The following is a 15,387-nucleotide window of genomic DNA, read 5'->3' as shown; positions in this document are numbered from 1 at the left end:
ACTTCATGAGAAAAATGTGCTATTTTTTCCAGGAAATGACAAAAAAATTTGAGGAAAAGCTTGCTCAAGGGGAAATAATGCGGGAGAAGTCTGTAAACTCAGCACTTTGGAAGTCTTATATCTTTCAATATCTTTCAAGAAAAGCATTAAAGGTGCTATTTCAATGAAAAATGAACATGTTTTTAGCACTTTACTGTTCTCAAGTGCTTCTGCATTATCGACATTTCTTTGTCTTTATTGTAAAACACAAACCGACGTAATATAGTTAACGAGGTGGGGATTCCGTAAATCGTCGGGAAAAGCAATTCACTCAGGGAAAACTCATCAACTTATCGCAGAGCTTTTGGCTTTTCCCGACGATTCCCGGAATCCCCACCTCGTTTTCTTTGTCTTTGTTCCTGTGACGACTCTTTGGTGATTTAGATACACGACAAGGACTGGAAAAAGCAGTCGAGACAGGAACCAATGCAAAGTAAAGTCGATAATGCAGAAGTACTTGAGAACAGTAAAGTGCTAAAAATATGTTCATTTTTTTTTACTAGAATAGCATCATTAAAGCTTTATATTTATTTGCATCTGCTATATATTGCAAAGTTTCCTAAGAGTACAACCTTTCAAATGTGATAGAAAATTTTATCAGTATAGTTTTTTTATGGGGCGCATAATATGATAAATTATATTCTGTATATCTTTGTAATCGTTCTGGATTGTGTTGAATAATGGTGTTATTCCAAAGAAAAAGGAAAAGGAGAAATTTTTCTCCTAAATATTTTTTTTAGCACATGACTGTTCTCAAAAGCTTCTGCGTTATCGACCTTTCTGTGTTGGTTCCCGTCACGACTGTTTAGTGATTTTCAAACATGACAAGAACTGTGGGAAATAGTCACTGTCATGTGCTAAAAAAAGTGATTCAGGAGAAAAAAAATCCTATTTCCGTTTTTCATTAGAATAGCACCATAAAAGAAAGAGAAGGTCTTGTCGTTTTGCAAAGATGATGGCGCATCCGTCGTTAAGGGTTATCAGATGCAAATTTTAAATTGTAGCAGTTATTTAACGATTTTTCACGTGTAAAAATGCGTGAAATATTTCGCGGTATTTTTTTTACTTATTGCTGTATATTTTAACATATATTAATCTTCTTCTTGGCAGAGACTGTGCATAAACCTGAACGACAAATAAAAATATTGTCTTTCATCACACGCGATGACGCCAGAGATCGTGGGCTTTTTTTGAGAGGTTTATCTTTAAGCGCCATTTAATGTGTGCTCACTCGCAAATAGAAACGGTAAAAGGTGTTTTCTCCCATCCTCCTGTTTTCGGGATTCTTTGACTGCGGTACAAATGGCCAGGTGGGATGTTTGTGCGTGGTTCTGACTCTTTCACTGGGTAAAACCTTTTTGCAAATATGACCGCGATTTTTTTCCCGCGCGACTTGAGATTCGGTTTGGTTCTGTGTCAGAAAATCCCACTGATCTTGTAAAAGTGTCAGTTCCGTTTTGCGATGGTCAAGCCACAGATCTCTCAGTGAGTGCCTCGTGTTAATATCTGCAATCTCAGCCTTCAACAATGTGCAATCTTGTATTACTCAGTGCATCAGTTATTATTCTATTTTTCTTGAGTGCATCCACAGCATTCACATTCCCCGGTGAGCCAGTGTTCCTCCCATTTCAACCAAAAGAACCCCAACAAATCCACAATTTAGACACACAATTAACACTAATAGTGGGATTTGAAACACAGAGATCGCCAAGCGCAAAAAGACGTATTTACCATCGCGAAAACCTGTTTTCTCGAAGGCGATTCCCTCTGACTAAGAAAATTGACCCACAGGGTGTATCAATCTCAGCCAATATTTTAGTTGATTTGCAAAAAGAAAATAACCTCTCGATCACGTGAAAGTCCCACACGAAAAACCTCTTTCCTTGGAAGAAAATAAACCATCGTCCAATCAATAAATTTTCTGAATTTATCATTGAGAACCGTTTAATGTGCATTACGAAGTGAATAAGAGCTAAAGACTTCTACAGTGGCCAGAAGATCGACGATCAAGGGCGACACGTTTGCGAGGGCGATATCTGACCAGCTCAAGATCACATTCCTCGAGACACTTCCGTAGCAAATTAAGCACACGAGTTCTCTATTTAGAATATTTCGCACTCTATCACGCTTAGATCTTACTGATGGGGTCATCATCTACTAGATATTCAAATTAATTGACAGTGCGTTCAACAAAACGGTCAAAGAACTCGTGCTTCATCAACATAAGTGTTTACATTTTTTTTTCGAAGACAGGTATTGAATTAATGAGGTAGCACAGTGATCTAATATAGAAAACTTGAAGACATATTTCACTCAATTGAAAGACATTAAGATTTTTGTAAAAGATAAGAAAAATTTAGCATTTTATGAACGTTTAGAAGGCTTCAAAACGTGATATCCAATATTTTGGCAATAATTTGTGCAGATGTTTTTCGATTGAAATGGTAAACTATATCAGACTTACTATTTTTGGTAAGAATGAATCAGAATATCGACTACAACTTTCAAAAAATAGTTCTTTTTTAGACGTACAGTAGAACCCCGCTATAGGCCACCGCTCTAGGGGAAAGTCGACTGCCTTCAAACGAAAAATGGAGTTCCAAATTTAAGATTTTTTTCTGAAGAATCCACAAAATGGATTTTATTTTCTACTACACCAAAAAATTCTCTTGTTCATTCGGCGTATATGATTACTTCATTTAGCACTTGCAAGTCCTCAGTTTTTTCTTCTGAGGAAATTAAAAAAGTGATGTCGATTTGTATGAAGGCAGCTGGCATAGTCTGCCTTTAAACGCGAGGCAGCTACCTTTAAATGTTTTTTTTCACTGAAAATATTGAATCAATAAAATTATATGGGCTATAAATGATTAGGTTGAAGCCTAACGCACTCACTAAAATCATCACTGCAGTCAAAAGACATTACACAATAACTTTTCTTCACATTTTTCTGAAGCACTGTTTTGCACTTGAAAATTTGGAAGAAAAAGCCATTGAAGTTGACAATTGTCAACTTGAAACATCTCGGCCGGAGCAAGATAGCAGGTTATAAGTATTTGTATGACGTTCGTCAGAGAAAAGTAGGAGTTCGATTTCACATGTTTTGATGTATGGAAAAATAGGATTTAAAGGCACACGACATTAGCATTTAAAGGCTGCTGCAGGGTGATATTTGCAAATTTTTGCCACCCACAAAAATTGTGTCATGTATTAACAGAAATATTAAGCCTGATTAACCTTCTATGTGTCACAATGGAAGATTTATTTGTAAAATGATTTTTACTATGAAAAATCACATGATTTGTGAAACATCAAAATTACAGTTTAGAGCTCATATTAATTTTTTTTGATCTAGCATCTAGGAAATAGGAGCTAGGCTCTCCATTTTTTGATGATTTGTGAGGATGATGGATAGCTACCTAATAGTTAATAGAATATAATTTATGCTTTTGAGAACAACGAAAAAATCGCAACATTTGAAAGCTGCTGCATTTAAAGGCAGACGACTTTCCCCTATATAGTCCACAATTTATCGACCGTTGATTTCAAAACACTGATTTTAAGTTAGGTTATGTTTTTAGTACGCGACAGGCAATGTTGTCATAATTACAGTGCCCGCTTTGTAATCCGGATGATTGGGAGACAATATGGCAGATGTCCGCTTCGTAATCCGGATGGATTTTTTGAATTTGTTCAACGTCTCGAAAATATAATACAAGTTTTTTGGAGAATTAGAATAAATGTTTTAAAGAAGATTAAAAAAGACATATTTAGTGAATTCTATGCTATTACACTTCATTTATGAAACAAAAACATTACACGATAATTCATTTTCATTGGTGAAGACACATGCATACATGACCTCAAAATTATTTTAAATGTAACCGTCGATAACTCGTCCGGATTACGGCGATCCGGATTAGAGAAATATTAAAATACAGTGCCCGTATTTTAATATTCTTGGCCAACTTTATTGAGTAGTTGTGATAATTGTGATCCATAATGAAGAGACCGAGGACAAGTACCACAATCGCAAAGAAAGTGGAAGACGTCGAACAATTTCAATACTAAAAGTCGTTGATAATTTTGAAAAATGACATGGACTATAGTGCGACCCAAGTGTCAAATTTGGAACCAAATATGGCCTATAGCGAGGCTCTACTGTATTTTCTAGAAAACTTTCTTGAAGACTTGTTAAATCCGGTATCGGACTTACAGAATGATGGTACTTCCCAATAAAAAATGGAAAGAGAAAAATTTCTGAATTTTTTTGTAGTACATAACTGTTCTTAAGTGCTTCTGCATTATCGACTTTTCTTTGTGTTGGTTCCTGTCTCGACTGTTTTCCCTAGTCCTCTTCTTGTTCCGAAACCACCAAACCGTCGTGACAGGAGAGACAAAGGGTATTGGGATGCAGGTGTCCAAAAAAACAGGACCCAGTGCATGAGGAGAGTAGCTAATCTCAAATGAGATTACCGGATCTAGGCGGCAGAAAACGAACAGCTATGGATTTGTTGCTGAAGCGCCAACAAATGGTTCCCAAGTGCTTCTACATAATCGACTGTTCTTTCTGTTGATTCCTGTCTTGTTGACTCTTTTCTCAGTTCTCATCGTAAAATCACCAAAGAGTCGTGTTAGGAATCAACACAAAGAAATGTCGATACTACAGGAGCACATGAGAACAGTTATATACTAAAATAAATGTTCAGGAATAGCACTCTCTACCGAGATCTAACATGAACTCTCCCACTACTAACCTAGCGTTGCTATCAAACTAGGATTCTCACAATTTAATTTTAAATTCAATTGAGCTAATTGAGCATTATCTCCTAAATTCGAACGCTCGGGGGGTATTTTTGACATTTCTCATCTCCCAAATTCGAACGATTTTTTCAAAACTAACAAAATTTATATGAGATTAAATTGTACTTTGAATCAAATTCCCGTAGTTTCTCACTAGTCTTTTAGTGGTACATACTTCCCTTTCATTTTATACGATCATAATGTATGTAAAGATCCAGGAAAAAGCACATAAATATGATTTTCATTCATCCAGAATACGAATTTTTCAACATAGCCCCACAATTGGCATTTTGAAATCAAACGGCGTTCGAATTTGAGAGATTCAGATTTGAGAGACTTTACTGTATAAGATTTCTAGAATTTACTTGAAAATTCTCATAGTTAGGACACATTTTGCAATAAATTTGCTCAATTTTAAATAGTGCAGAGAGATTTTTGATTGTGAATGACTCCGGAAAATGTGTAATAGTACTTAAAATGTCTTATATAAGTCACTTATCTGTTATGCAAAAGAATCCCCAAAGCCAGAAGAAAGGGTTGTAGGCAAGGGGGCTCATGAAGAGATTCTCATACAGTCTTGTTGAAAATCTGTATGAAGTCATCCCAACTGCGATTTCTTGACACAACAATTTCCTTCGAATTGCTTTGGAGGTACTTAGCAAATTACTCCCGAAACTGAAGCTTCATTCGCGTGCAAGTTTATCGCTAATCACTGTACTTATTTTATTTTTTTGGCCACAAATAATAATAAATTACGAGTGAATAAATTTAATAACAACAATTTGGTTCAAAAGGCTACTTGTTCAACTGCAATAAATTTGAAATTACTGAGAAATTTTAACATTTTAATTTGCTGAATTTAAATTTAATTGAGCAACCACATTTATGCTATTTTAGCATGCTTAAACATGTTTTGGTGGGCCGAGTATTAGTTTATATCAATAAATAAGCGAAATGATTTATGATTTTTAATGCATGATCTATGATTTTTAATGCAAAATAACGCATAGGAACAATTCATCTGAAAATTAAATTGAATTTACAAATTGAAAAAAAATCCCAGTGTGATAGCACGGTAAGATTGCGGAGGATCTGGTGGGATACTCCTCTCGAAAGGATAAGTTAGGAACTAACTCTAGGAACGCTTTTTGGAAGAATCGGAGCCGCTCAGTGGCATAAATTTAATTCTGTATGGAAAAATGTATTAGAATATCTTTTTTTACTGGAAATTATTTTTTGCGGATGAGTCGCTGAGATTAACGGAAAAATTACTTTTCATAAATTAAAAAGACGCAAATGCACTTGAATTGTAAAGAAATTAATTGAAAAGTGATACTTTTAGTCAAAACAAATAATTCAAATATAATTCCGCGTAGAAAAATGCATTGGAATATTTTTTTTTTCAATAGAAATGATTTTTTTCGGTTGAGTCGCTGTGATTAGCGACGATAGCCAAGACAACAACCTTTTTTTCAGGTGAGTCGCTGAGATCAGCGCCCAGAAATTTTTCGGGTGTCGCTGAGATTAATGGCCTCTACACATTGGGAGGAATTTATTGACAAAAATTGCTTTTTTGAAGGAAATTCCCTGCAGCGTTGTAGGGGGAAACGTCAAATTTCTGTCAAAAACGCAATTTTTGACGAAAATTGCTCCCAATGTGTAGACGCCTTAACGGAAAAATGATTTTTCATAAACTAAAAAGACGCAAACGCACTTGAATTGTAAAGAAATTAGTTTAAAAGTGATATTTTTAATCAAAAGAATTAATTCAAATATAATTCCAAGTAGAAAGATACATTGGAATACTTTTTTCATTGGAAATTAATTTTTTCGGGTGAGTCGCTATGATTAGCGACGATAGCCAAGACGACAACCTTTTTCGTGTGTCTCTAAGATTAACGGAAAAGTAAATATTTATGAAATAAGAACGCATATGCACTAGAATTGGAAAGAAATTAATTAGGTAATAATATTTTTAATCAAAGGAATTAATTTAATTGTAATTTGATATAGAAGATCGCATTAGAATAATTTTTTTCAGTTGAAATAAATATTTTCGGGCGCATCGCTATGATCAGCGACAAATAGCCAAGACAGCAACCTTTTTTCGGTTCAGTCGCTGTGATCAGTGACAGAATTTTTCAGGTGTCGTTGGGATCAGCGATAAAGTAATAATTTCAACAAATAAATACGAAAACGCACTTGAATTAAATAGAGAAATTATGTTTTCAATCAAAAGAATTAAATCTAATGTAATTTTTTTTGTAAGAATTTATTGGAGTATTCTTTCAGTTCTATTTTTTTTCGGGTAAGTCGCTGAGATCAACGACCGAAATTTTTCAGGTGTTGCTTTGATTACAGATGAAGTGATTTCTAAACAAATAAAATAAAAAGTTTCCTATCGATTGGATTTTTTTTACATAAAAAAATAACGGAAAGGTCTCTGCATTAGCCAAGACATCCACCATTTTTCGGACCATTCGTCTAGTTAGCCAAGACACAAACCCTTTTTCGGGTGGATTTCGGTTAACTTCAATTACGTGCATACGGGCCATATTATCAGATCTACCATCATATAACCAAGTTCTTTCTTTCATTTCAAGTATTAAAAATGCCTCTAACGGTGCAGCATAAATTTTAAAACAGTTTTCTGATTATGCAGAAGGGGTTCCCTGATATCCAAATCCCTTCCTGATTCTCTGAATTTGTTACTCTTGTATATCTAACAGGAATTCTTGTCTATTTTGCTTTTCATTCTGGCCAAATAGGTGCAACAAACGACGCCCGAGAATGCGGTACTGAGGCTATTTGTGAAGCACGGTGAAGTTAATTGAAGAAATCGATGTTAATCCACTCTTTTTCTCCCACTCAGCATCCAGCAGCAAGAATCGATGCGGGGTACAAGCACTCACCGACAGAGTAAGTTAATAAACTTTTAAAATGAAATTAAAATTTCCGTTAGAGCTTTTCTTGGAGACATTGACAAACACTTTCACTTGATCTTCCGGGGGGAATTGAGATAGATTGTGGGTGGAAATTTAACATCAATCGACGAATTTCCCTGGATGGCTCTGTTGAGCTACAGAAATGAAGATGGGGAGGATGTATGGGGATGTGGAGGAACATTAATTGGAACCCGTACAATTCTAACAGCAGCCCATTGTCTTCTGCCTTCTCTGAAATTTGTGCGATTGGGGGAACACAATGTGAGCAGTGCTCTTGATTGCCAGCAATTTGCCAGTCCCGATGACATAGACTGTGCAGATCCCCCAATGGATTTCACAGATTTCATCATGGTCCATCATCCCAAATGGACTCCCGAGAAGAAGCAGAATGATATTGGATTGATAAAGTTGATGAAGGAACCCCCAGTTACCGACTTCATCCATCCCATTTGTCTGCCCTGCGGGGAACAGGTCATAGTCAATGCTACTATTGCCGGATGGGGTGCTACAGATGGAGTAGATCCACGTGCCAGCACTGACACAAAAATGAAAGCAGTGCTTAAGATTATTGAACTAGGAAAGTGCCAGCTCTTCTATCGGCAGTCCAACATTAAAATTGTAAGTACACGGGAAAATAAAAAAAGGGTCCGTATTTATTAAGACGGCGATGGTTACGTATTTCCAACTATGAAATTATAATGTTTTAGGACCGAATTCATTAAAAACTTGTTGAAAAAAAATGAATTGTTCGAAGCTTCAATCGTCCGAAGGTAGCGTGCTGTCCCCTAGATTATCTTAACTCTGTTATCACACTTGCACATTAAAATTTTAATATGATTCACATTAATTGTCGCTGGTGAGAGTCCAAATGTGTAATTTGTGTGTTTGAATCATTTTATATTCAAAATTTGATCTCTTTGTTGATAAAAAGGTAGACTTGGCCCGCAAAATTTGATATAAATTGATTTATAGCATTAATGCGAAAAATTAATGCGATTTTCTCTTTAATTTTTTAATGTGAAAAATATTTATGCTTCAGGTAAATTTAAACTTATTTTTGCAGGCCAAGTCCACTTCTTTATCAATAAATAGAAAAAACCCCAAATATTAAGTGACTCAAAGACACAAATAATATATATTTGGACGCTCACAAGCGACAATTAATGTGAATCACATTAAAATTTTAATGTGCAAGTGTGATAACGCCGTAAAGCTAAGTTTCCTTTAAAATTATGTAAAAAAAATCGCATATCTATGTTGCCCTACAGCTTAAAGTATCCCCATCTTCCGTTACTTGTAACAAGTATTACTGATACAAGTGATAAAGATGTTTCGACAGTTGCTGATTTAAACGACGATTTGTTCATACGGTAATAAAAATACTTGTAAATTGGTTTGGTTAGTAAATGGTTTCAAAAAGAAGTCCTAATGGCTCCGGGACACCTTTTAGATTAGGAAAATTTCATGAAGTTTAAATTCGAATCTCTTTCTCACACGTTTTGCATATTTCTATCTTACTCTTTTGCACTCTTCTTCTTCTTTTGAACATCGCACAAAATTAAATTTAGATCAGTCCAATTTTGTGTGCGCAAGAATGGGACACACTTATGCAAATGTTTTGAGAAATAAAGAGACGCGAATTTTGATTTCATGAAATTTTACTGATCTAAAAGGTGTTTCGGCATACATTTTAGATCAGGAAAATTTCATGAAGTTGAAATTCGAATCTCTTTCTTTCTCACGCGGTTTGCATATGTCTACCTCACTCTTTCGAACTCTTCTTCCTCTTTTAAGCACCACAACGAATTGAATTTAATTCAATTGAATTTAGAGTGTGAAAGAATGAGTTAGACACATGCAAAACATGTGAAAAAGAAAGGAATGTGAATTTTAATTTCATGAAATTCTACCAATCTAAAACGTGTGCCGGAGACTTATGGCTCCGGCACACCTTTTAGATCAGTAAAATTTCATGAAATCAAAATTTACTTCCCTTTCTCTCTTAAAAGTTTTGCATATGTCTATCTTCTTCCCTCGCACTTCAAAATTCGTTTGAGCTAAATTGAATTTGTTGTGATGTTTAAAATAAGAAGAAGAGTGCAAAAGAGTGAGATAAACATATACAATAGTTTTGAGAAAGAAAGGGATGCGAATTTCGACTTTATGAAATTTTCCTGATCTAAAAGGTGTGCCGGAGCCATTAAGAATATTATTTAATTTTGGTTAGAGAAAAAAAAATCAAAAAACGACTAAAAATACAATATTTTTAATCAGCGCTAAAAATTACCAAAAAAATGTACTTTTTCAATTATATTACAAGCAAAATCGGTAAAGATTCATTAAGAAAATCAGTGAAATATTAATATCAAGCTTTAAATATTGCTTAAAAAAATTTTAATTTTCAAACTGCTGTAAAGTATCTTGGAATTTATAAAACAAAATCTGAAAATCATTGAAATTTTATATATTTTCATTGAAAATCTGAAAATTTGATATAAAAATAATCTCACTTTTATGGCCTCTACACACTAGAGGAAATTATGTCAATATTGAAGCAAATTCCTTACGTTTGGGTAGGAAAAACTCTTGAATATGGATATAAATTTCTCTAGTGTGTAGAGGCCATTTGGTCATTGCAATATTTTGAAAGAAATCTCTTTAAAATAAGTATTCGCAAGACAAGGTTCCGCGGTTAAATTCCAGCCGTTATCAAATTTATATGAAGTGTTTGACAACTCCTACCTAAGGCGAAGCACCCTCTAGGGGGGCCTATGCGATCAACAGGAATATCTTACGATGATATAATGATATCATGCGGTGATATAACTGCGATGATTTCAGATCGGATGAAATGGATGAAATACTTTAATGAGATGCAGCGAAATCCTTGCTAGATGAGCACTTGATCCCGAAACCAAGTCCTTTAGATGATTTATTTTGCGATCACGATGTTGTTTATCTAATATATTTGCTAAAAATATGGTAAAAAATTGAAAAGCTCAAATTAGTTAATAATGTTAAGGCGTTGCTTAGTAAGATATCCAGTGAAATTTATTAATAAGAAAAAAATTAGGTGTAGTTTTTATAAAACTTTTCTTAAGATTTCAAGCTTTCTAAGCTCTATTAATTTATCGCAAACATAATTTCGACCATTTTTAGACCCAGTTTAATTTTTTAAGCCAATATCGGTGTCAAAATTGAACTTGAAGGCCATTTTATTATTCAGTTTTTTGCATAATCAAGTTTAAAGTTTTAAACAATTTCTTATTATCCTGTGGATCCTTACTCCTACCTAAATTACCCTTCAAATAATTTCATGATATATCTTTTAGATTTCCGCAGAAAATATCTACACCGAAAATTTGCGGTTTTCTCTGAATATATCGTTACAATTAAAAAAAAATCCTCAGAGTAAATTCGGTGGATAGAGTAACGATTTAACGGGTAGTAATTCAAAGTTATTTTAAATAATATTAAGCATTGTCACATAAAATACGTCTTGCGTTTTTAAGGTTAGGTTAAACATAACCTAAATATTTTCAAACAAATTTACTAACTACGTAAGGAAAAAATACTGTAAATATTAATTTATTTAATGAAATTAATTTATAAATAAAGAAATAAATAACGATTTTTCAAGGTCAGAGGTTAAAAGGTTCTAGAGAGCGTATATCTAAACCGCATTGTATCATGTTTGGACGCGTTGGAAAGGTTTTGGAATTCTTGATAAGCCTGAATTGATAACCGATAACTAATTTTTATCTGAAAATTTAATTTTATTACAGTAGACTTCTCCCTCAGTCGGGCATATGGGGCAAAATGTCATCCAAATTATAGAGAGATTTAGGCGTCAAAGTTATTGTAAATTCCACAAAAAACATTCAATTATAAAGAATCACGATAAAACAAAAAGAACTATAGCGAATTTGAGCAAATCTGCTTAAAAATCAAAGTGAAAATTGTCAACAAAATTCCTCGCCCGATTGAAAAGGAGCCGATTGAGTGAGAGTCTACTGTACTCTTAAGATATTTTTAGCAATGTTTTGAGTGATTTATAAATCGGTTCAAATCGGTTGTGAGCGTGTAATGAACCGGTTTTGGACCGATAAGTAGGGTAAATGTCCTAATTCAAAACCATTTCCAGACGCTTTAATTTTGACAGAAGATTCATCACATTAAGTTCATATTTTTTCTGAAGAGAATTACATAAAATTTGCTCCTTGACTCTTCTAGAATGTTACTGTTTAGTGAAAATTCTTTAGGTATAATTTGAAAACTTCTTAAATACAAGAAAAAAATACGCGAGTGCAAAATGCTTCTATTGGAAACATATTAATCCAAATGGAGACAAGGGAATGTCTCTAATTGGAGACAAACAGTGTAAGTGAAACCACGACGAAAGGCTTCTAAAACCTTGTTGAGTTGCTCTTGAGTGCAAAATATGTTCTTATTCCTGGTCTTTTCTCCTTTCCCATCTAAAGCAATAAGAAAATCTCTCCTAAAAAAATCATATTTCCGGGGTTTCCTATTGAAGCATTTGTAGATATAGGTAATTATTTCATTTGAAAACTTCACGTACCGTTAACAATAAAGATTAGCATTTAATTTAACCAAAATTATCCATAAATATGACAAAAATATTAAACAAAACGACTAAACAACAGTCAATTGTGTTTTTCATTGGAAAACATGGTCGATCGATGAAAAATTCGATGATGAAAAGGTACACTTTTAACCCTCTAACGCCTAATTTTTAAATATGCAAAAAAATGTAGTGTGATAATTTTTTCTATACTAATTACCTTTCAATAAACTCAAAAATACCAACCGTTCTTCATTTTCTCTTTTGTTTAGGCGAAAAATGCAAAAATATAAAAAAAAATTTGAAACTCTTTGCTTCTAAAATTCACATTTTTACTTTTTTCAAATGTTTTAAATAAACTATACAAAGTAGAACCATATATCTTTCAGTACAAAATAAATTTATTTTAGTCAGATTACTTTAAACCGGTATTTTTCTTTATTTTGGAAATGAGATTTTTTCCACAAAAAAATCCTACTTTTTCTCTGACCCCTGTCACACAAAACTTTGGATAGCAATTAAACAAAGAGTCAAAATGAGTTCAAACCTTGAATGGATGTTAGCAAGAGTATTACCGAGGATACTATAGCAATTCTGAATAAATAAAACCTTTATTGTTGCTGAAAATGCGATTTTTGTAATGCTACCCTGCAGTGACTCTTAACCGTTAGAGAGTTAATTTTTCTGAGAAATTAACAAATTAAAATTTGTGAATATGAATGGATTTTCGCTTTATTTGGAGCAAAATTAACCAAGTAATGAAGCCGTGGTATAGAAAATATATAGGTATAGCAATTTAGTACTGTATTTATCATGAAAACCATGAAAACAATGACGTTTCCCCAAGGGGCAAACAACTGACCAAAATTTCATGTCGTAGAATCAATATTCACAAAATATTCACATTTTTATATGAGAAGAAGAAAATATTCGAATATTTCACTAAATATTCGCGATATTCGCAATATTCAGAAAATATTTGCGATATTCGCAATATTCAGGAATATTCGCGATATTCGCAATATTCAGGAATATTCACAATACTCGCAATATTCAGAAATTATTCGTGATATTCGCAATATTCAGGAATTATTCGCGATATTCACGATGTTTATGAAATATTCGCATTATTCGCGAAAAAATGCCGATATTCGCAATATTCACGTTGGTAGATGTTCTAGACTCGCGAGTTGTTTTCCCCTTGCGTTTCCCTTTGGAGTAGGGAAAAATTTCCATTTGCAGCAGGTTTTGAATTAGCTTAATTTACCCTAATTCTTGTCCGAAAATAAATTTTATTACTCCTGAAACTAATTTGTGGGATCTTATGAGTGAATTATGAATCGGCTTAAATCGATTTAGAACCGATAAATGGTAAATGATACGAAAGTACTTTTGAGGGACGCTTTGCCATCCCTTTTTCACCAATTATTCGCAAAGAAAAACTTCATTTGTTGGCTGATTCTTCTTCGATTTCTCCTGACCAGGAATCAAGAAAATCAATTATGTACTCAAAGTGATATTAAATTTACAAAGTAATGTCCTGACGATTTAAGCAGAGGTAATTATTTCTCAATCGTTTTGTTTTTCAGGACAATCAAATTTGCGCTGGTGGAGTTAAGGGTGTTAATGCTTGTCGAGGTGATTCCGGAGGACCCCTTATGATATCTAGCATGAATCTTTGGTTTGTGATTGGCGTCGTATCTTTCGGACCCCAAATCTGTGCCTACGATCACGGAGTTACAGCCCCAAGTGTCTACACGAGGGTCGCAGACTACGGAGATTGGATCCGGAGCAACATGGTTTGATTGAACAGAGAATCTCTATATTTTGCTACAGTTACAAAAATTAGTTAATTGTAAGCGTGAGAATTTCTTTCATATATAAATAATTCTGTAGCTGAAACAGAGAGCAATATATATAATTTAATTACTATTTTTACTTGTACTTGTAGCGTGAAATTAATGGAGAAAAGTAAGTCTCATTTGCAAGTCTCGGAGAGAGTGGTATTTACGAAATATTTCCTGAGAATTGTTCTAGCGAAGAGAAAGATATTTAAATATAAATATTTCCAAGAATAAACCACTTGTATTTTTTTTTCTTGGCAACATGATAATTAAAAGATATGCAGAATAATCTTACTCAAATGAGCTCCAACATGTCCAGATTGAAAGAGCTGAAGAAAAAAAAAGAACTGGTTCTCTTGAGCTTCGCTGCCATGATCAAGAGAAGCTATTTTGAACAAAAATTGTGAAATATTTCTATAAGTACTATTAACTAAGTGCTGGAAGAAATTACTCAGGTAAAATCAACATGAAGGAGGTTGTTTTACTGCTCGAACTCAAAGAGAGAGCAGTTATTATAATCGACTTTTATTTTCAACTTTGCACTGTTCTGGAGCTTAAACGGTAAGAAATATCGACTTCCGGTCTTTGGTGACCTTTCTTCAAATGACATTATCTCGTGCCCAACCTCTTTATTTTTCCCTCCTCCCCTTTCATACGTTCCCTATCCCTCAAAAATAGGTCAAAAATGAGGTTTTTCCAATTTTGCACAAAAATGGCCCAAGCTTTTTCAATGATTTTTGGATATGTCTTAGAGCTAGTCCTGGCGAACATTTCGTCCAAACATACCTATGACCGGAAAATTCGCCATTTTGAATTATTGAAGGTCAAAGTTCAATCACTTTGGAGGATCCGTTTTTCAACCGAGTTGGTTAAATTTGGATTTTTTGGAAAGATATTGAAATTCTGAACTCGACTGCATCGGTCACAATTGGTGATTGATTGGGAAAGTAACGGTAAGAGCTCTGTTTTAAAAATTAATGATAAAATTGTTTTTCGCACTTTTTTTAAAAGAACATTGAGAGAAATCCGAAAAAGTTAAAATAACATTCCGGAAATGTTAATTTTACCCTGCATTATTGATCCGAAATCGGTGTAAATTTTACCCTTTTTAGGTGTATAATGGGTTAAAGTTACCCTTTTTCATGTTAATTTTACACCTAGAATAGAGTAAAATTAA

The 15,387-nt window shown here is 33.8% G+C and overlaps 1 protein-coding gene across 1 annotated transcript; it reads left to right on the top strand.

Moving 5' to 3' along the window:
- The first annotated feature begins 1,188 nt into the window (after positions 1–1,188).
- LOC129803671 (CLIP domain-containing serine protease B10-like) lies at positions 1,189–14,445 on the top strand. The gene is made up of 6 exons (XM_055850392.1): positions 1,189–1,645; positions 7,608–7,634; positions 7,712–7,758; positions 7,863–8,402; positions 13,956–14,221; positions 14,318–14,445. The coding sequence occupies exons 1-5, from the start codon at positions 1,567–1,569 to the stop codon at positions 14,169–14,171; spliced, it is 909 nt and encodes a 302-aa protein (XP_055706367.1). The 5' UTR covers positions 1,189–1,566; the 3' UTR covers positions 14,172–14,221; positions 14,318–14,445.
- The last annotated feature ends 942 nt before the right edge of the window (positions 14,446–15,387 follow it).

The sequence above is a fragment of the Phlebotomus papatasi genome, chromosome 2, assembly GCF_024763615.1.
Source record: "Phlebotomus papatasi isolate M1 chromosome 2, Ppap_2.1, whole genome shotgun sequence".
Classification (NCBI taxonomy): domain Eukaryota; kingdom Metazoa; phylum Arthropoda; class Insecta; order Diptera; family Psychodidae; genus Phlebotomus; species Phlebotomus papatasi.
Note: the sequence above shows the minus strand (reverse complement) of the source record. Positions and strands in the feature narration are given on the sequence as shown.

Coding starts and splice junctions, on each gene's coding strand:
- LOC129803671 (XM_055850392.1), top strand. CDS start 1,567: ATGTGCAATCTTGTATTACTCAGTGCATCAGTTATTATTCTATTTTTC. Junction 1,646..7,607: donor CACAGCATTCACATTCCCCG/GTGAGCCAGTGT, acceptor CTGGCCAAATAG/GTGCAACAAACGACGCCCGA. Junction 7,635..7,711: donor AAACGACGCCCGAGAATGCG/GTACTGAGGCTA, acceptor TCTCCCACTCAG/CATCCAGCAGCAAGAATCGA.